Source organism: Mesocricetus auratus, unplaced genomic scaffold, assembly GCF_017639785.1.
Source record: "Mesocricetus auratus isolate SY011 unplaced genomic scaffold, BCM_Maur_2.0 Super-Scaffold_100043, whole genome shotgun sequence".
Lineage (NCBI taxonomy): Eukaryota > Metazoa > Chordata > Mammalia > Rodentia > Cricetidae > Mesocricetus > Mesocricetus auratus.
The window spans coordinates 654,265-676,390 of record NW_024429220.1 but is presented as its reverse complement, the minus strand read 5'-3'; the positions used below and the strand labels follow the sequence as shown (position 1 = coordinate 676,390).

At 40.1% G+C, this 22,126-nt stretch overlaps 1 protein-coding gene across 1 annotated transcript in view; it reads right to left on the bottom strand.

Moving 5' to 3' along the window:
* Positions 1-22,126, bottom strand: part of Pclo (piccolo presynaptic cytomatrix protein) — a 348,891-nt gene that overhangs the window by 5,685 nt on the left and 321,080 nt on the right. Inside the window, 2 exon segments of the mRNA XM_040735211.1 lie at positions 492-637; positions 1,015-1,149. Coding sequence (XP_040591145.1) covers positions 492-637; positions 1,015-1,149 — 281 coding nt within the window.

Sequence of the window (22,126 nt, the reverse complement as noted above, 5' to 3'; positions counted from 1 at the left end):
AAAGAAACTGATGCGGAAAAATCTGTAGTGGAGAATTCATTTTGCCCTCAGAATTTTTTTCTAAGTCCTGCTCTTGCAGTAAGCTTTCTCTCTGAACCCTGAGAGGTCTGAGGGGCTGGTACCCAAAGGACCTAGATATTAACGAAAGCTCACTTTGGAGGACTTTGAATGATGCAAGAAAATGATGTTTTACTGAACAGCTTCAATGGAAACCAAACTGACAGTAGTGTGATGAAATTAAGGAGGTGAGACCACGGTGAGAAATCAACTAGGTGAATTACAAAAATTTAGTAAATAACATATAAAAGAGCCAAAAAGCATTAGTGAGAGTGACCATGAGAACAACAACAAGAAAATAATCCACCTAAAGTAGCAAAAGACAGTAGAGAACTGGTGGCTGCTAGGATAGAGTGAATGGGCTAATCCTTCAGTGATTAACTACTACATATGTTCAGTGTACAAACGCTGGATAACTTATATGATACACTTACCTGAAGAGAATGGCCCGCAGGACTCAGGCTGAATCTAAAAGTTTCATTAAAGGAAGGCTCTCGGTCATGTCTGCATACCCTTGTTTTCTTCTTAATAACCTTCTTTTGAGTAGAGATGTTTATCACATATATTTTTACATATAAATCTGAAGATAAGAAGTAAACTCATTAAGTGTCAACCAGTCAAAGTGTTTTCTGATGCATGATGATGTTCTCCTAACGCTCTACACAAACACAGTAAATCGTGTACCATTTCTTGCAGAAAGTATAAAGTGATTATAAGCATACAGTTTTCTTAGAAATTTAAATTAGTTTTACTGCTGTTTATTAAATGTAGCACTCTAATTTATACACTGGAAAATTTTTCTAGCTGAAGACTAGGAAATTAAATTATTTTTTCACAGGTTTTTTAATGTATTTCATACACAGGTAAAATTAATCTAGAATTTCTTAGAATATTTAAGACACAGTCCTAGTCAATTAGTAGATACCTTTCATTGATTATTATCATGAAACTAGATACCTGGTAAATGATCTGGAGACTTAAATTTGTAGGTAATATTTCTGCACTGGAGAATTTCAACTATTAGTTGTTCACCATCTGTTTTCATTTCCTTTTTCAATGCTAGCTTGATTTCTCCCATTACTTGAGTTTTTGCTAGAAGAATTTAACAAAAACAAATTGAAAATTAATCAGTGCTACTTACTGTATGTTTAACTTTATCACTTTCATATGTTCACTTACTGAATGTTTTATCAGGTGTTAAATTCCTTATTTATCCTATGGATATAGGGCACAGTCCAATCCCTTAAGGAGTAAATAGCTTTATGGGATCACATCATTCAGATACTTATAACAAAGCATGCTAGATATGATAGACTAGTAACCAGGAAGGTAAAAGAAATTGTAAGTGGATGTATCACTCAGTGGTAGAGTCTTTAGGTTTGATGAGGTAATTTATGACCTTGTAGGAAGAAAGACAAACATGGAAATTACAAAATTCTAATCCAATATATAGGGAATAAAATTTATTTTAAAATATAGTATGTTGCTTTCTAACCATTGTGTATCATTAGGCTTGCTCAAGCATACATGGCAGCATAACAAAATCTCACTGTACAGAGTTTCCAGTTAGTGTTTCCTTTGTAAAATAAAGACAGTCGTAATGCATAATAATAAAATTGCAAAGGCAAGTACAAGTGATATGAAGTAGATTTATTTTAGTTTCATTTGATGCTTTACCTCTTTTTAACTGAAGGAACATTTCATGCCATATCAAAACTGTTATTAATCTACCCATTTCTCTATTAATTCATGGACTCATCCACCAACTCATAATTTGTTCACTATTCTACTTTGGGCTGAATCCCCTGCTAACTGAATGACTACAGTATGTGTAAAATGTCAAAGCATGAATGCAAGCTTACTTTTAAATTAGAATCTTACATTTCTAATGCTGATAGATGGAATCCACATAATCAAGACTCTGCTGATTCTTAACAGTACAAATATAGCCTGAAAACACATTGTTGACAGCTGTGCTTAAAATAAAATGTAAACCTAGACATTTTAAATAACCATCCATCTAAGCTCATAGGATTTTTTGCCTATTGGGGATAGATATTTTAATTAGGTATTTCCACAGATAAATAAATAACTAGGAAGAAAAGTTCTGAAGTATATAGTGACATGACTTCAAAGAGGATGTGACATAGGACCTCTTCCTGGAAAAGAGCTAGAGCTGGGAGTAGAATGAAGATTGGCTGAGATGCCAGGGAATAGGGATTCTTCTGGAGAGAAGGAACAGCATGGTAGTGAATAGGAATGTTATGTGGGAAACCCAGGCCTGAAGGACTGTTCACTGGGACCAGATTAACATGTTCACTTACATATTCAGAGCACAGGCATCTATGGAAAGCCTTTAAATACAGCTGCCAACAATGTATTCTCAAACATTTGATTTCAGGGTAGAGATCGATACTTTAAAAATCAGAAGGGTCTTAGCAGCCAGGTGAAGCAGCCATGGTGGCCTGCAGCTGAAGCTCCAATGTCATGCCCAAGGAACTCACAGAGCATACAGTACCTCTTCAGAATAGGTAGGCATTCCTGTGTTTGCTGGGTTGAACACTTTGAGTCTCCAAAGAGGAAGTGAACCCAAATCCAAATAGGTGGGTAAACTGATTATCAAATGACTGGATCCCTGCACTCCAAACTACAGAAAGACAGACAGGTGTCCTCCATTTATCCAACTGTTTCTAAGATGAAGGGAGGGGAATTCTGTTGTTTTGTTTATTTTATAATCAGTAGAAATGTGTGTGTGTGTGTGTGTGTGTAAACTCTACAAAATATTGGACTTTATTGTGACATTTTTCATACATGCATAAAATTTAGCTGGATAATATTCACCTCCAAAGATCCTCTGTTTTCCCCATAATTGGGGAAAACAATTGGGGAAAGAGAATTCTCACTGAAATGTGAGTAGCAGAGGAAGTCACCCACTATTTGGAGCCAACGGAAGTGGACATAAGTAATAACATTAAACTTACTGGAGCATTTTCCCCTTTTCTATGTCTAAATAGACTTTTATAGGTCAAAGTCCCCCCTTTTAGGCCCACACTCCAAACGCCAATTATCTGTTGCCTCCTACATTCTCACCTGGGAGTGAGGTAGATGAAAACCCTGTTAATTAAAGTTCCCAAGTCATCACACTGCCTGCTTCCTTCTGGGGAGTTTAACCTCACACCCTTCACTGTGTGATGTTTGTGAAGCTTTTGATAAGTTTCACTCTGCTCACAGATCTTTGCAGGGTGTTCTTGAATACTGCTAGCCAAAGGACCTGTTTACTGAAGTCATCTTAAAGCACTTTTTTGAGTGATTTTTGTCTTCTGAAGCCAACTTTTGTGTGAAGATGAAAAGAAATCTCTGTGTCTGCTGTCTTCACAGTGTGGGCACTGGCTCCAGATCTGGGTAAAACTTTGAGTCCCAGAACACCACATACATAGAGGATGTGTGATAATATTTTGGACTAAGGGGCAAATGACAGTAGAAAATATTTCAAACAGTGTCTGTGTCTTGATGTCTTGAAACCCGCGATTTCCTTGTTCATATTAAAAGAACACCATTTTAAAGCTAGAAGAAAAATGTTGAATATTTTCTGTACAATGAAATGACAAATATTCAAGGCAATAGGTCTGATTAATCTGATTTGAAATGCCACATAATATAGATATGATTTGGATCATCATATGATAGCCTACAGATATGTTTAATTGTAATGTGTCAATTTACAAAGCTAGTATAAATAATCCTACTCAAGAAAGAAATACATTTATTCTGCAATGTAGCACAAACCTAGAACTTAGAAAGAGAATAAAGCAGATATTGTGGCACATGCCTATAATCCCTGCATTTGGGAGGTACAGACAAGAAGAAGGCTCAAGAGTTCAAAGCCAGCCTGGTACACATGAGGCCGTGTCAGAAACAAAGAAGAGTGAGGAACAGAGATAGAGAGATATAATGTGTATGCTTCAAAATAAAATGACTAAATAATGTTTGAAGTGAAAATGAAAAATGCAAGTTGTACTAATCGTCTACTTTGAAAGTATTAATGGATAAGAAATACCTGGAAACAAAACTAAATAAGACTAAAGAATATTACAGGTAGAGAAAATGCATTACGGTAATACTACCCAAAGTATACATGGTGGGTTGAATATCAGTGGCCCCTGTAGCCTCATAGATTTTTAATGCTTGGTCACCAGGGAGCACATTAGAAGGTGTGGCCTTGGTAAGGTAGGTTGGATGTGACGAGGAAATACGTCACTGGGCTTTGAGGTTTCAAACACTCAAGCTAGGTCTAGTGTCTTTCTTTCTTCCTGCTGCCTGCTGATCCGAATGTAGAGAACTCAGCTCCTTTTCCAGTGCCAGGTGTGCCTGTGAGCTGTCACACTAAGCATCTTTAGGATGAAGGACTACACCTCTGAAACTGTAAGCAAACCCCAATTAAATGTTTTCTTTTATAAGAGTTGCCATGGTCATGGTGTCTCTTCGTAGCCAACACTGATACAGTATCCCACAATCCCGGAATAATCAAGGAGCTTATATGTTGATAGAGCTCGTTTAACCACACTTAACAGACAGAAAAATGTGGTTACAGAAGAGCTCATGTACTGTGAAAGAATTCACTGCTGTATAAAAAAAAACGCAGCCATTGTGAAATAATGAAAACCATGAATATTTAATAGGTTAAAAGACCACTTAAGAGAACAACTCAAGGAGAAGAAAGAAAATAGCAAGGGAAAGAAGGAGGGAAGGAAGAAAATTAGAGGATTAAATACAGGCAACCAATCATATAACGGAAGGATGAATAGAAAACAGATTTCCTCATGCTTTGAAGACAATAGAAGAATTTAAAATTGAAATATAGTAGTAAAGTGACACATAGCTAATTTAATACTTAATTTAGTTTCCTAACCTCTGAAAATTTGAAAATATTACTGTATAAAATATTTATTGAAATTAATTCATTATTTTCAATTGAGATGTTCTTTTAATTTAAATTAATATTTTATAAAGAGAATGAATAATTTAATTTGAATTTAGCAAAACTGGGTCCTATTATCTCTTTAGCTAGATAACATGTTTCAAGCAGTGTAATTGTCAAATTATGTCTATCTCCAACAGCTTTTTTTTAGAACTTCCTGATGTGTTTTCATTAAAATATGCAGTGATATTCCCACTTCTTCCGTCAAAAGAAGTTACATACATATTTGAAAAGTGCATATTTATCACATCTACACACTCACGCTTGTAAAGATGCTAAGACAGAGAAGATCCAACCAGAGAGCTTTTACATGGCTTAAACTATGGGAATATCCCCTTGAAGTCATTGTCCTCATGTGTACACTGGGGCAGAGATGTGGGGTACAGACCAAAAATAACAAAATTATCAAACAGCCAGGCATGGTGGCACACACCTTTAATCCCAATCCTGGGGAGGAAGAGGCAGGTGGAGATCTATGTGCAAGGCTAACCGAATCCACACATGAACTCCAGAACTTCTTGAACATCTCTGAGACACCTAAGATCCTTTGCGAAAATGCAGAGTTACTCAGTGAAGTGCATAGTGACTGAGAATGTTTTTATCCTTGAAATTTATTTTTTGCTCATCTTTAAGTACATGCATGCGTGCATGTGTCTGTGCGTGTGTGCGCGCGCACATGAGTACACCCGTGCATGTGTCTGTGCGTGTGTGTGCGCGCACATGAGTACACCCGTGCATGTGTCTGTGCGTGGGTGCGCGCGCACATGAGTACACCCATGCATGTGTCTGTGCGTGGGTGCGTGCGCACATGAGTACACCCGTGCATGTGTCTGTGCGTGGGTGCGTGCGCACATGAGTACACCCGTGCATGTGTCTGTGCGTGGGTGTGTGCGCATATGAGTACAGTTGTCTCTGGAGTTCAGAATAGGGAGGAAGATGCCGGGAGCTAGAATTTCAGGCTACTGTGAAGCCCAGGAGTTGGGTGCTGGGAACCAAATTTGGGTCCTCACAAGAGCAATACTACTCTCAACTGCTGAGCCATCTCTTTAGTCCCTGACAAAATGTTCCGTTGACATTAATTACCCTTTTGGAATCTCTAAATCTCCAATGCTCAACTAAACTTCACGGGGTTGGTTTTGCTTCAGCAACCTCAGCAACTTTTTCCAGTGCGAGATCATTTTAAGCAAAGCTGTCTTTGGGAGTATTTTAGCCAAAAGGAAGTGACTAATGTGGAAAAGAAATGAAGGAAAAAGAATAGAACAGCTTCTTAAAGGGAAAGACCATAAAACGAAGATGAGACGGGTCACTGGTGACAGTTAACAAAGTCGGAATTGGTGTTACAGAAGTGTGTTCACGCTGACAGTCTGGCACCTTAGAATCAAACAACTACATCTCAATGTTTTTTTAAGTAGGAAATTTTACCTTCTACCTTAGGGAGGTGGCAAGCACCATATTAGATATGGTTTGAGTTGGGCTGGAGAGATGGCTCAGTGGTTGAGAGCACTGGCTGCTTGTGCAGAGGTCCTGAGTTCAATTCCCAGCGACCACATAGTTCAATTCTCACAACCATCTATAATAAGATCTGGTGCCTCTTCTGGTCTGCAGGCATAGATAGAAGCAGGCAGAAAACTGTATATATAATATGTAGGTATGGTTTGAGCCTGATGTGGTGATATCCAACTTGGAAGGTGGAGCAGAAGGATGGAGGAGTTAGATCCATCCCTCATGTACACAGTGAATTAGAAGCCAACCTGTATTTCAGGAGACATTGTCTCAAGAAATAGAAAGAGAGGCCTCTCTGGCGTATCAGTACTTACATGTGATATAAAAGCATGTAACACTATTCTTCATATATCTTTTTTAGATTTGTAATATTATTAAGTTTTGGGATTTTCTTAAGATGCATAGTTCTGGGCCTACTAAATATCTTCTGTTCTAAATAATTTATTCTCTAAATCTGATCATTATGGAAGTTTTTGCTCATGTTCTCATATTTGTCAGTAGTGATGTAAATTCCTTCATATATTATTGCATTTACTTTCATTGCTTCCTCTGTATCTATTGTGTGTGTGTGTAAGTTTTTGTATTGTAAATGCCATTAAGATACAAATAAAATGCTGGCACTATTCCTAGAAAGAAACTTAATGAGCTTTCATTATTTACAAGTCACAATACTCACTACTTTAAAAATTATATATACTATACTATACCATATTATGTATTTGTGATTTGAAACAGGGTTTGTTGTAGACCAGACTGGCCATGAACTCACTGTAGCTGAGGCCAATCTTTTCTTCTGAGTATTTCTCTCTGGTTCTGGGATTATAGGTGTGTGTTACTAAGTAAGACTGGCACAAATTTTACTTTGAATGATAAAAATAATTTTCTGCATTTGTGGGCTGACATGTGGTCCTTTGGTATGTGAGATGAAGTACAGCATTTCCTACGTGGATTGTGGTCAGCATGGGTTCCCTCTCATATATATTTAAACAGTAAATAAAAATGTGTTAAAAAAAACTTTGGCTATTGACCAATGATTATTCCACTGATGCCTGAATTAGAGACTTCATAAGATAGAGTTTGTAAACTGCTAAACTGTATGACACACACATTTCTTAGAACGTAAAAACTGGATTTAATTTCAAGAGCAAAACCATCTTCATCCTCACACTATACCAAGGAATTTAATCTATTATTTCACTGTTTACATTCGTAGGCTACCATATAAATAAAATGTTACCAGTAATGATGACTACATATGAAATCATTAAGTAACACATGTAAGTTCCTGTCTTGTTATTTGTAATTATAATCTAATATCTGAGTAGATGTTGGTACCCTTGTTTTAAAAAGGTGGACAGTGTATGTGTTAGGCTAACTAAATTGCAAAAGTCATAAAATAGATTATGTATTTCCAATAAATTTTTCTAGATTTATTTGTCAATTTGTGGTAACAGTTTATGTGATAGCAATTCTTGTCCTGTATATACTCTTCTATAATCGTGGGTTAGATGAGGGATTTGGGACTGAGGGGGGACACTAGTATGTTCCTATACATGTGAACTGGGAGCTTAAGCTTTGTGGGACTGTTAGCCTAGAAATGTTAGGAAGAAAGAAGTAATGGAATACATTTGCAGCCATTTTCTTTGCAAGAATTAATTTATTTTCATAAGTTACCCCTTTATTTCAGCTGGGACGGTATTGTATACTGTCTCAGCACTGCTCATGCTGTGAGCACTGTATCTGCTCATTAGTCCACAGCCTTTGCGATGTACAGACTCTGTCCTTTATCCTGTCCTTTTATATCCCAGAGAAAACACCTATATTAGATTAGGTGTATAACCTCTTCAAATGTTATTAGAGACTCAAAAAGCAATTATCATTTAGCTTTCTAATCCAGAAATTAGCTGGCCTACGTAAAAATAAGAGCTTTTTAGGGTTAGAGTTAGGCCTAGGTCCTGCCCTGAATGAAATGACAGACTCTGGAGATCCCCCCAAGGAGGGCCTCACCCTCCCTGGGGAATGATGTGGGGATTGGGTGGAGGCTGGGGGGGCTGGTGGAGGGACAAAGAAGGAGGGCTAGGAGAGGGAACTGGGATTGACATGTGAAGCATGCATGTTTCTAATTTATATAAAAAAATACACTGAGAAAAAAAACTATGTTGAGGCCACAAGTGACAATTATTTTGGAACTCTTTCTAAGCCTATGGAAAACTCGTCATGTTTTGGTGTTCTTTTCTTTTCATAGGTGTGTCTATTTGATAGCCACCAGTATTCAAGCTAAGAAGTCGATTCTAAGACATTTTCTTGTTTTAAGGCTGAGTGAGAGCTGAGAAACCAGGCATTTTGTCATATTTTCACTAATTTTTTCCCAAGAGAGGAGACTTATGTAAGCTGTTATGGTTTTTATTTGCAATAACCCAGAACAAGAAGATAAGTACATCATACAACAAGCGAGTATTATTCTGGCCTGCTCAGATGGAAGGGTTTGAGAAAGTAGGACAAGCTTGCATGTCGTCTCTGCACTCTGTGCTAAGAAGCCTTTCTGAGACAAAGCCCGAAAGAACATAATCCAGGGCGGAAAAGCTGGTTGATTTCCTCCCATGGTTTTGATGGTTATTAAGACACCCTCTTGACACATGCTTGCAATCTGAACTGTGGCCAACTCCTGTAGCCCACCAAATATTATTGACTTTTTTGAGTTTACATTGTTTTGAATATCTTATTTCTGCCTAAGTACAGGGACAGGCATTTCAAGACCTCTGGCTTCTTTATGTGTGCCACAACCTCCAAGGTGTAAGGAAGACCTTCAAGTAGGTAAGGGCATCTCCCTGAGGACAGGAGGGCGTAATATGTTCAGGCTCTTCCTGGGGAAGCTCAGAAGCCATACTCCTGGGAGACAGCATAAATGATCCATGAGAAATTTTTCATAAAAAATTGAAAACATATATAGAAAGATCTCTGATTTGATATTAAAAGGTAAGTTAAGGCTTCGTCAACTGACTGGGAAAGATCCAGCTGAAATTATTGTACCTTTAACAAATGATGAAATTTCTTCCTTATGGAAGGATAATGAGTATTGGCAAATAGCTTGCAGTGACTTTTTGGGAACTATTAGTAATAACTATCCCAAAACAGAGAAAATCAAATTCATAAAGAAAACAATTTGGATTCTTCCACGTATCTTGAGACAAATACCTATTTCTGGAGTTCTTACCTTCTACACGGATGGAAACAAATCAGGTAAGGCAGGGTATAAATCAAGAAATATAAGTAAAGTAGTTCAAAGCCCTTACAACTCCGTACAAAAAGCAGAGTTATATGCCATTCTCATGGAACTTAAAGACTTTACAGAGCCTCTCAATATAGTCACGGATTCTCAGTATGCAGCAAGAGTTGTCTTGCACATTGAGACTGCAGAATTTGTTCCTGATAGTACAGAATTAACCTCATTATTTTTGCAATTACAGGAAACCATCAGAAACAGGACTCATCCTATATATATAACACACATCAGGTCCCATACAGGTTTGCCAGGTCCTCTGGCACAAGGCAATGATGAAATTGATCGTTTGTTAGTAGGTAATGTGTTGGAAGCTTCAGAATTTCATAAGAAACACCATGCCAACATCAAAGGCTTAAAGAAGGATTTTTCTATCACCTGGCAACAAGCCAAAGAAATAGTAAAAAATTGCCCCAGTTGCTCATTCTACAATCAAACTCCATTACCAGCAGGTTGTAATCCTAAAGGCATTCATAGAAATGAACTTTGGCAAATGGATGTATTTCACTTCCCAGAATTTGGCAGTTTAAAATATGTACACCATACCATAGACACGTTCTCAGGATTCCAATGGGCTACTGCCCTCAGCTCTGAGAAGGCTGACTCTGTTATTACACACCTCTTAGAGGTGATGGCTGTTATGGGTATACCTAAAACGATAAAAACTGACAATGCTCCAGCATATGTCTCCAGTAAATTGGAACAATTCTTCAAATATTATAATATAAAACATGTAACTGGTATACCTTACAATCCCACAGGACAAGCAGTGATTGAAAGATCTAACCGAACCTTAAAAGAGATGCTTCATAAACAGCCGGGGAGAACAAAGACCCCTAAACACAGGTTACATAATGCTTTACTAACATTGAATTTTCTTAATGCTGATGAAAAAGGACAAACTGCAGCAGAAAGACACTGGACTACAGAGAAGACTTCTGAACTGAACCAACCAGTGTATTTTAAGGATGTTATGACCTCAGTCTGGAAACCAGGATATGTGTTACGTTGGGGAAGGGGTTATGCTTTTGTTTCCACAGGAGAAGAAAAGCTTTGGATCCCATCTAAATTAATTAAGATTCGATCAGAACAGAAAACGTCTCAGGAGGAGGAAGGATGACAGCTCATCTACAAGGTCTGCTAAGTATAAGGAGACCTCATAAAAGGAAAGAGAAGTATTCTGTTTGTGTCTTTACAGGACAATTAGTTCTGAACAGTGAAAAAATCCTAGGTATATGGATACCTAAAGAAGAAAGGATAGCTACTCAGAGGACCACCAAACATGCAATAATGCGATGTGTTATCAATGTCTACATCTCTGTATTTTGTTATTATAATTTCTATTTCTTCCACTTCTTAATATGCCTGAGTCCCAATTCATCTAATTATTGCTGGCTTTGGAGTTGGATTGGCTCTCCTGCTTTAAACCCAAGCATATTGTTAAAATGCAATTCAGACTTTCTGTATTATATCAAAGAGCCATTGATATAAGACAGAAACAATGACATCAAAAAAGATATACATATATGGGGACTGTCATCTGTGTATATTTGATTTTTCTAAAACTCTAATCTACTTCATGTGTATTATCTTCTTTAGGGTTGCCTTTCCCAGTATTCATACACATAGAAGTTAAGAATTTCTGTGCTAACATTAATATTTCAGTTTTCTAGAGACAAAGGGATTTCTTGACAGCGATCTTCAACTGCTTCAGAAAGAGAATGTGGATTCACTTTCCCAACTCCGCCTGATTCGACTGGATACATCTAAACTGCCCCACATCATTGACCCCACCTGACAGGCACCATCCTGAAACCAGCTTGGAACTACATCACTCGACACATCGTCAGGCCAAGGAACTGATACAGTGCATCTTCTACAATCTGATCAGAGCTTCAGACAAGAGCTTCAATCAAAATCAGAAATCTAATCCGGAACTTCAGTCAAGCCTCTCCTGCAAAACAGAGACTAACTGACCTATTTAAGACTCTTGTTACACTAACAATTTTTCCCACAGGTCCCCATGATTGTCATCGTCCCACTTCAGCAGGAAGTAAATTTGAGAATTCCACGTCCCCTCTCCCTACTATTGACTTTAGAGGATAGTTTACACCTGTTAGTGTTAATTTGCAATTATTTAAGGGTTGGAATTGGAAGGAGGTGTTCAGACTTAGGCATCCCTTTCAGATAAGTTTAGAATTTAGGTGGAATGGATATGTTTAGTTTAGGATAAGTAGATTATAAATTAATTATCACCCTCTATGTATATATGTTGTATATGTTTGAGTTTGTATCAAATTTAAATCTTCTATTTAGACTAAAAGGGGAATTGTAGGAGTGAATGCCACAAAGCTACCCGACCAACAGGGCGGGGTCAAGGTAGAGATAAAAGGAAGTGAAAGGAAAAGGGGCTTCCCTTTTTTTTCTCCTGGAAGCCAGCCACGCTTCTGACTCCTGGTCAGTGCGACTCTCTCTCTCCCTGATAAATAAATATATTGTTTTTCCCTATATAGTATCGAATATCGTTATACTCTTTCCACTACATACTCAGGCAATTACATGACATATACAACAACAAGGTTAGATTAGCTGAAGTTACCTCTGTCCTACACAGAGACTGGCATGATGTAGAAAGATGATAAAGATAGTCTATAAATATGTAAAATATGAACATTGTATTATGCTACAATCTGAATAATAACTATAGCAGCTTTGGCCTGAGGGTATTTCTTCTTCAGCACTCTGACCATTAAGAGTTAATAATTTGCTGGGCGGTGGTGGCACACGCCTTTAATCCCAGCACTCAGGAAGCAGAGGCAGGCGGATTTCTGTGAGTTCGAGGCCCGGCTGGACCGACAGCCTCCAAAACAATACAGGGAAACCCTGTCTGGTAAAACCCAAAAAAAAAAAGAAAAAAAAAAGAGAGTTAATAATTTACTGCTTGGGACATGCAGTATGCCTAGGATAGCATGAAAATTGATTTGGTTTAGTGTCCTTATACCCATATAAGCTACCAGCCTGAGAACAAGCTGTCATATGCCTCTAGATTCTTAAAAATCGGGTTATAGGGGTGAGGAGTAAAAATGGTTATGAAGGATAACTGCTTATCAATGATGTCAAAACTGAGGGAAGATGATTGAAAATGATAACTCTCTTCTGTCAAATTTTTAATGATACGTCTAAATTCAGAAATGATGTGATTTATGTTTTGGAACAATGTATCCCTACTGACTGAATTCTGTATAAATAAAGAAACACTCTGGCTACTAGTCATTCTGGCTGCAAGATTCTCCTGACCATCATGGCCTGGCTCACTTCCTTCCTTTGGCAACTCCTTACATCCTCTGCTGGGACCTGTCCACTGCTGGGGATGGCTCCTGGCATATACATACATGTATGTCACCAGGGAAGTTACGGCACTATGGTTGACCGTGTTCCCCACAAGAACCATATACTAACAAATACCTCAGTCATGGGAAAACTATTTTAAATTGTTTGGTCAGGGTACTCCAAGTGACTCCGTGATCAATATAGATTATGGCTGTTGCTCCTTGTTACCTTTCAAAATTGGAGGTAAGACCTTATTTCTGAGGATACCACATATTTAGGACACAGGACACAGATTATTTGAGTTGCATCTAACCTGAAAATCTCTTTTCTGCATAGTCTACCTTCCATCGTATCAGAAAATACCATCCAAGCTGCTGAGAGAGGGAAGAAATTACTAGTCCTGCTCAGCTGTGACACCAAAGACCCACAACAATGACCAGCATGACAAGGTATCCATGAAGGTGTAGCAGTAAGTAGCACTCACATGTTGGTGGTACCCAACAGCCGTCTACCTGGACTCAAGGCCTGATACTAGAATCCTTAGAAATCCTTAGAATCCTTAGAAATTCCCAGGCCTAGTGAGGCCACGCATCTTATAAGTGAATTTGCTAGCGCTACTTTGTTAGATAGGCATAATTATTTACTAAATTCTAAATCTTATCTACAGGTAACCATAGCTATTTCCCCGCCTCAAAGAGGCTTATCTTTACAGTAAATGGAGACCGTCACAGAAAATTACAATTAGACATGATAATTAACAAGTCATTGGGAGCCCATGGATATCCACGTCCCAACGGACACGCCCACTACGTAGTTTATGCCTCTGTGGTTGGTGGGATATCACAGAAAAGGTGGTAGAAAGTTCAAGCAACCAGTAATCAGTGAAACTGTGAAACTGTTGGTGTGCAGCAGGCTTAAAGTCTTCCATCTTGGAGGGAAACTTGTTAAGACATAAAATATAAAAGAAAACCAGCAGGAGATGTTAGGGCAAGATATTTACAAGGGTGTAAAACAAGAGAGTGCTCTAAGAGAAGGAGAAACACTTCATTCTTCAAGGAAATGCCTTAAGATAGGAAACAAATGCTCCAGGTGGTGGTGGCGCACGCTTTTAATTCCAGTACTCCTTGGAAGGCAGAGCCAAGCAGATCTCTGTCTCTGTGAGTTTGAGGCCAGCCTAGTCTACAGAGTGAATTACAAGACAGCTAGGACTGTTACACAGAGAAATCCTCCTTGAAAACCAAAAAAATTTTTTAAAAAATTAAAAAATACACCAAATGGTGTAGTGAATCTAATAAAACATTCTTTTTGCTGGGCAGTGGTAGTACACACGCTTGGGAGGTGGAGGCAGGTGGATCTCTGTGAGTTTGAGGTCAGCCTCGTCTACAAAATGAGTTTCAGGACAGGCAAGGCTGCTACACAGAGAAATCCGGAATTGGAAAGAGCGAGGGCGTGGGGGGGCGGCGGGGGGAGTAAACAATTGACAGTAGCTTCAGGAAGTCCTCCACACTGATCAGGATCACTCACCTCTATAAGGACTCAGGCATTATGCTGGCCTGCCCCTGTCACCTGGCAGAATACACTCAGGCAGTGCCCTGGTCAGCGCGCAGATGCAAAGGACCCCTTTAAAAGAAAGATTCTGGCCCACTTATGCTCCCCCCTCTCTTTTCTGCTGCTCGCCTAGGACAGACAGGAATTTTCCTGTCTCCCTCTTCTCTTCTGCCTCTCTGTGCCTCTTTATCTCTTTTTCTCTTTCCTTTCCCTCCCTCCCCTTTCTAATAAAACTTCTCACTTAAGTTCTGTCTACCTGGCATGTTTTCCTCCTGCCTTGGTCACGCTTACCTGCCATGGAATCTGCCAAGGTTCCCCTCATGCTTTATCATAACAAACTCCCTTCCCAATGAAGGACCCAGACCCTCCCCCAGCCCCCTGCTTTGGCAGCCATGACAGGCTACAGAAAAGATCCAGCAAGACATAGACCCCTGACTCAGCTCCTACCTTGCCCAACCTTGCCCTAATCACTGGGAAGCCAGATGCCTTCAAAGTGGCAAGGAACCAATCAGAAGTTAGCTGGCGGGCTCTGGATGTGCTTTACTGATAATAGTGGAATGCAGAGCATATTTAGTTGCCCTTTGAGGGCCTCCAGGTATAGCAACCTTTCTGCAGCTGTGTAGGAGGAAGTCTGATGCCGCCATTAAACATGTGACTTACTAAGTCTATGCCGCCATTAAACATGTGACTTACTAGAGGCGCATACAGATGAGGTAATAAAAGGGCGATTTACCACACCGCTAACCACACCCACTTTAGGCAGGACTAAAGACGTATACGGCTGGACATAAAGACGTATACGTACGTAGGCGGAACTACGTCACTAGCCAAGCCCACTTTTGGGCATGGCTAGGGGCGTTACGGGGGAAGGCATAAAAGACAGCGCACAGGAAGTCTCGCTCTCTTTTCCTGGAGTTCGGCTTCCGGTCCAGTCGCTAGCTGAGATCTGCTGGGCTTCTCGGGGTTTGGTATCTTGTGAGTAATTTTCTACATTAAATACTTAGCTTCACTTTCCGTAATTGTGTGTCGCGTATCGTTACAGCGTCCGTAAAGCCAACACAGCTGCAACTGACCAATCAACATAGGACAGGTTGCCCAAGCCCGGAGGTGCACCAATCCTGTGACTGTTGCTATGCAACTAGTAGACCCCCAGACACTCCCCTTGGTCTACCCCAATATACACCTTGCCCCACTACTTCTCGGGGTCCCTTCTACTCCACTTACTGTGTCAGATGGACAGTAGTGGACCTGAGTTAACTGCAGTTAACTCGTTAATTAAAAAGACTGTTTGTTTTCGCATTGGATCCGGTCTCTTGGTGGTTTGGGGGGGTTCAGAGTCTGGGCACAACACCAAGAGTGTAGTAATACCGATGACTGCTGAGAGTCACTTTCAGACAAGCCGAGCTCTAAAGGAAACTCTAAGTCAAGCCCAACTACCTGGAAGAACCAAAATACTAGCCCAGCAGCCCTGAAGCAGAGGCAAACGGAACTTCATAGGGCGAACCAAGCCCAGTTGAGCTACATGGAAGAGCTTCAGACCAACTAACTACCTAGAAAGAATACTCTGATCTAAGCCACTGGCAGTATTTGCAGTCTGCTCTAGCTTTTGTTAGTTATCACCCATGCTGGGTGAGCTTTGGTGATGCAGGTGTCCTTGAATCGTTTCTGCTCCTATTGTAGTAGCCTCTTACCCATATTCCTGTAAGTAACCCCAGTAAAACTCATTGGTCACCAAGTTGGACTTTGGTGGATCCATACTTTGAGCTATTGTTGATTTCATAAATCTGGGGTGAGTAGACAGGTGTGTAACATCTCCCCAGGAAACATCTGTAACACAATGGTCTATCACAGATAGACTGAACAATAACAGTATCTACAGACATTCTAATATAGAAGTGGGGGGGTGGGGATCTCACATGCTTATACCTCTGAACAAACAACTGCAGCTGATGTGACCATTGAGAGAAGGGAGACTTAGCATATCCCAGGGATGAGCCCCCTAAAGTGGTCATTCCTGAAACTGTATCCCCACCAACAACAAAGATAGACTTGGAAGGGTCTGGAGGAAGGAAGGCAAATGGGAGAGTGACGTGATCATATTTTAACTAAAAATACACAATAAAGAAAAATAAAATGCTGAAAAGTAAAGCTTTTATGATAGGTATGTTAGCAGAAGAAGTCCGTTTCCGGAGAAGAGGGAAGACCAATAAAAAGGTCAAAGCTAGCTTGCTGTTCTAGGCTGTCCCTGGACTGCATTTCTCCCAGTGGTACTGACCTTTCATTGAAAAGCTCCGTGCCTAGCAAATGGTTGGTCCATTGAGAGAATTAGCATCACCGTGTGCTCATTTGGAGAATTAAACCAGCAGGACTAAGACCTCCAGGGAGGAAAATGGTTTGGCCCTAAGAGCAAAGCTTCCAAAAACTGCAGAATGTCCGCTCCTCCTAGGACTGTGTGGTGACCTGACATCCAGGTCGTCCCCCAGTGAACCTGAAGGGCAGACAGTGGGAGCCAAGTGCACTGATCTTGGGGTCACCCGATTTCTCTCTTTGATCCTAGGATTAATCGTATCACGTTTAAAACATGGTAAGCCTGATCTTCTTTGCAGTTGTAGTTGGATGGCTTTCCTGTTTCTGTTTGAAGCAACACCCATGGCAACTTTCTTGTGCTGCTGTCCTAGATGACACTGTCTTAACTGCTCTGACGGGCTATCGTTTGATCTTTTCCTTAACCGCTGTTTTAGAAAGCAGAGCAAACTACAGATGCGCCCCCGACCCCCAGTATTTGTTTCCCACTGGCTGTATTTGTCTCTTTCAACTTCCCTTCCTTTCCCTCTCCAGCTTCCACTTCCCCTCCCTTCCCCCTTTTCTTATTTGAGGCAGGATTTCCCTACGTGACCAAGCTAGCCCGAAGCTCTACCACCTTGCCTCAGCCTTCTGGATGTTGAGATCTGCAGGTATTGCGCCCATGCTGGGCCCCCACTATGCAGTCTTAACCAAGAAGGCGGCTACAAGCTGCTAGCAGGCCGTTCATGACTGGTACCAAAAGGAGATCTGACTGTTGGAGAGAGGTTCAGGTATTTATTTCCTTTACTCGCCGAATCCTGCCTGTGGGGGTATTGTTTTCAGTGGCTACGTCTTTCTACAAAGGCTCCAGCTCCAGTCTGGCGCCCCCCCCCCACGTTTCAGCTCCTGCTGGGCCCTCTTTGTGTTTCAGAAGCCCGGTTGGGATTGGGGTAGGTGGGGTTTTGTTATGCGCATTCCTCTGATTTTCCTCCCTTCCTTTTCTGTCATTGTGTTCTTTTAACCACTTCTTTGAATGTGTCAGCTGACGCTTATTTTATGAGGTCACCCATAAGTCGGAGGACTCAGGATCTTCTCCTTCTAGAGGATTTTCTCCCAGTTCTGTCGGAAGCTGTCTCTTTGAATCACGATGTCTTCTTCGGTATGCCTATATTTCTGCATACAACCCTGAGCTTGTGCACTGTGGCGTAGCTCTCCTGTCTCACAAAAGTGTTAGTCCTCTAGAACTCGGCGGAATTTTCATTTTTTTTAGTCACAAATCTCATTACCTTTTCCTTTGTTGGTTGCTACGCCTGAAGGAAAAAAGACCTCTGCAAGTGTCTTACCTACTTAAATGTTCAAGCCAGATGATTGTCCCTATGCATCACTGACACAAGTCACAGATGTCACTGCCCCCAAGCAGCCTAGGAGGCCCGGGATACAGAGCACCAGGAGACCAGGAAGGATTAATGAGGCTTCCTTCTTCCTCCTCGGTTTCCCCTTGACGAGGTTATTAGTGCTTCCTATGATTTCGTATGTGTGAAAGAAAGCACTTGAGTCACTCAGTCAGCTGTTTCACCATGTCCGGGCACAATGGTTCCTCCTCACCGTGTATTGAAACCTCTGAAGCCAGCAGTCGGAACACATCTTTCTTATTTTCAAGTCATTTCTATCAGCAATTTGTCAAGGCAACAAAACACACACATTAAGCAGCACAAAGAATACATTACTTTTTTAAATAATCAAACTTTTGAAAAGAGAGGCAGTGTTGATAGATTTTTTTAAACGGTCTCAGGGTGCAGGGGTTAAGTTTTCTTTTTAAGAGTCTCAGGTTGCAGGGGTTAAGCTGGGAAACACTATTTAGCAAAAAGGTGACCTTAAACTTCTGATCTTCCTTTCTAGACCTCACAAATAATGAGATAATAAGTGGCAGGGTTTACTTGGTGCTACATTTCAAAGACTTCAGATGGAAACAAAAGGAACAATTAGACAACTAAGAATGATTTGGGTGAAATCTGAAAAGGTAAACTTGGGTGACACTTGGAATAGGAAAGAGAGGGCAACACTTAAGCGGGGGATCGTAAGGATTTAATAGCTACCAAATGCACAATCAGCTGGAAAAGCCACAGGAAGAAAAACACAGCTGAACCTTGGACACACTAGATGAGGTCAACATTTACTTTCCTTTTGGGTGACAGTGAGGTTCCAATCCAGGCCCTCATGGTTGCTAGGCAGCAGAGGCACCATGGACACACCTTCTGGTTTAAAATGTAAAGTCAGGAGTTAATATGTTAGGACTTTATCTCTGTCTTTTGCTAAAACTAACCACAAACTAAAATATAAAAATTTTTGCACACAATAACTTTGATTATTCAAATTAAAAAGGTGAATATTGCCTTTAGCAAATACTTTTTCTTCATTTAGCTGTTTTCAGAATCAATTTGAAGTAACCCAGTCCAGCTGCAGACCCACATGTACCTTGAACTTTTAATTTCTAAGCCATCTCTCCAGCATCTTAATCTTGAAATCTTGTTCCCTCTGCCTCCACCTTTCAAGTCCTGAGATGACAGGAATGTGCCATCATACACAGCTAGAGAATTATTCTTAATAAGTTAAACAATTGCCCTCTTCAAGTAACAGTATTGTATATTTCTGCTACTAAGCCTTCATGACATTATTCATGTCATGATCATATTTCCACTTAGATTGGATTCTAGACAATATTCTAGCTAGAAGAGAGATTGATCACTCACTAGCCAATACATATGTAACGTTTGAAGCCAGATTTTAAAGTAATTCATTGTATTTTATTTGTGTCTTAATCTTAAACTCAATAATTTTCAGGACTATTCATGAAATATATGTATATACTTTAGTAAGGTTAATATAGTTAAAACTTTAGGTACAAAATATAAAAATGTCACCCAGGGACTGCTAATCCATGCTCTCAAATTCACAAGGAAAACATATCCTGAAAATAGATCACACCCAGAGTTTCAAAATATCCCTAAGCCAACACACATCCACTTTTACCCAGACTGATAACTATTTAAAATAAACTGAAAATTGGCTGAGAAATATCACATCCATCTCAAAACCAACTAAACTCTGTAAGTGAATCTAACTTCTGGATCAGCCAATTGGCCATTAATTAAATGGAAATGAGTTCAATCCACCACGAAATTGAAAGTGAAAAGGATTTGAGAGAAAAGAATTGGAATGGAGCACATTATGGAAAAATTGTTCCTGTTCCTCACTTGTGGCAGCAATTGTAATGAATTTGAGGTACCTACCCACTAATTAAAGCACTCAGAAGCCGGAGTAAGCCTCACTCAACACTGGTATGAACATAAAAGAGGTCCCTTTAGGTCCCTAAGACTCCCAGTGGGTTGAAACTGCTCAACTTCCACCAGGCTTGATTCTCTGCATTAATAAAACGTTAATCAATGAAAGAAATTTTGCAAATTTGTCAAAATAATGTATTTGTTAACTTTCATAGGAGATTGTTCCGATAAATTCCATTTCTTCCAATTTAAAGAAATACTCTGAAGTTCCCCCAAAATCTTTGTAAAGTGCATCTATTAATACGTATGTGTAAGATTTTTCCAAATATAGAATTGTTATTTTTGATTCAACTTGGTCTAAATACACTAGGGTCTCATTCTGCATATTTGTTCTCTTTGTATAGCACCTTAGGTGCAAATCTCACCTCAAGTTGCCTGTCTGAGATTATTTCTCCTTAATGAGAGCTGCCCTCACACCCCTCACCCACACACCCCACACCAGCGTATGGAAGGACAGGATTCATCAAGCAGCAGCAGATCAGTGCCACCATACAGACAGACAAAACCAAGAGAGTAAAATATAAGGATTGCATTTAGTGTAAAGTCCATTTTACTCTTTTAATTCATGTTTAAAATGTATTCTGAAATGCATGCCAGGTGCCTTTCAATGCGTAGCCAGTTTGTTTCTTTAGAATCCTATGAAGTGTGGGTTTGCATTTCTGTCGGAGTGATCATTGTTATTTAGCACCTCTTGTAAATATTGCAGCCTTCTTAAAGAATAGTCCATCGTGTTAAGAGAATAGCTACCTTCAGTCCCACTCAACCATCTCCCCCCTCCCCAGCTTCCTAATGAAGAGAACTTGGGCTCACAGGAATGGCTGATGGCAAAAAAGGAGACATTCCACAATTAGATCACTTAACAACCCCTCCTTCTGCAACACTTTCACCTTGCCAACACCTGCTAGCTGTTCACCTTCAGTGGCCTGGTTACTAGGCAACGACCCCTCTCCTTTGATTACTTCGCCCTACCTAGTTTCCCGGCCCTAACTTATATAACGCACCTAAGGAAAATAAAATCTTGCAGCTTAATCGGAAAGTCTGTCTTGCTGTTCATTTCTTCTGTCTCTTGTCCGGTCATTCCAGGTTCCTGTGGGCTAGACCTTCGTTGTGCCCTGATGTCCAGGGCACACTTCATTTTCCTTCAGTTCCCCTTACTTTCTCTTTCCTCATTACCATTCCTTGCTAATACTCTTTCTGAGTCTCATCCTTGTGAATCAGACTTTTGTTCATTATTGATCACCTGCACAATCACCATTACTGCCTCATTTCATCCGTGTGATGCCAGGCTGCAATCCTATGTGGGTTGCATTATGAATGATGTTTAGAAATGCTTACCAGCATGGGTGCTTATGCAACTCTAGGCCGGCAAATTCTTTATGACCCAGCTGTTTATGTGCAGATCTCAGCAGCCGCTGGCCGTGCATGGAAAGCCTTGCCTAATAAGGCTGCAGGAGACCAACTTTCTAAGATCCTACAGGGATCATCTGAACCCTATTCCGAGTTTGTGGACCGGCCCTACAACTTACAGTTCATATATTTGGGAATACTGATAATGCTATGCCTTTGGTAAGACAATTAGCTTTTGAAAATGCTAATAAATACTGTAAGGAGGCTTTACGGCCTCACAAAACCAGGAGCCTCAATGATTATATTCACATTTGTAGAGATATAGATGAAAATCACATTATGGGACAAGTTATTGCTGCTGCTATGCAGGGAAATAGAAATATCAGTGAGGGGGCCTAGACCTAAGACATACTTCTGATGCAAACAAACAGGCCACTTTCAGAAAAATTGTCCTTCTAA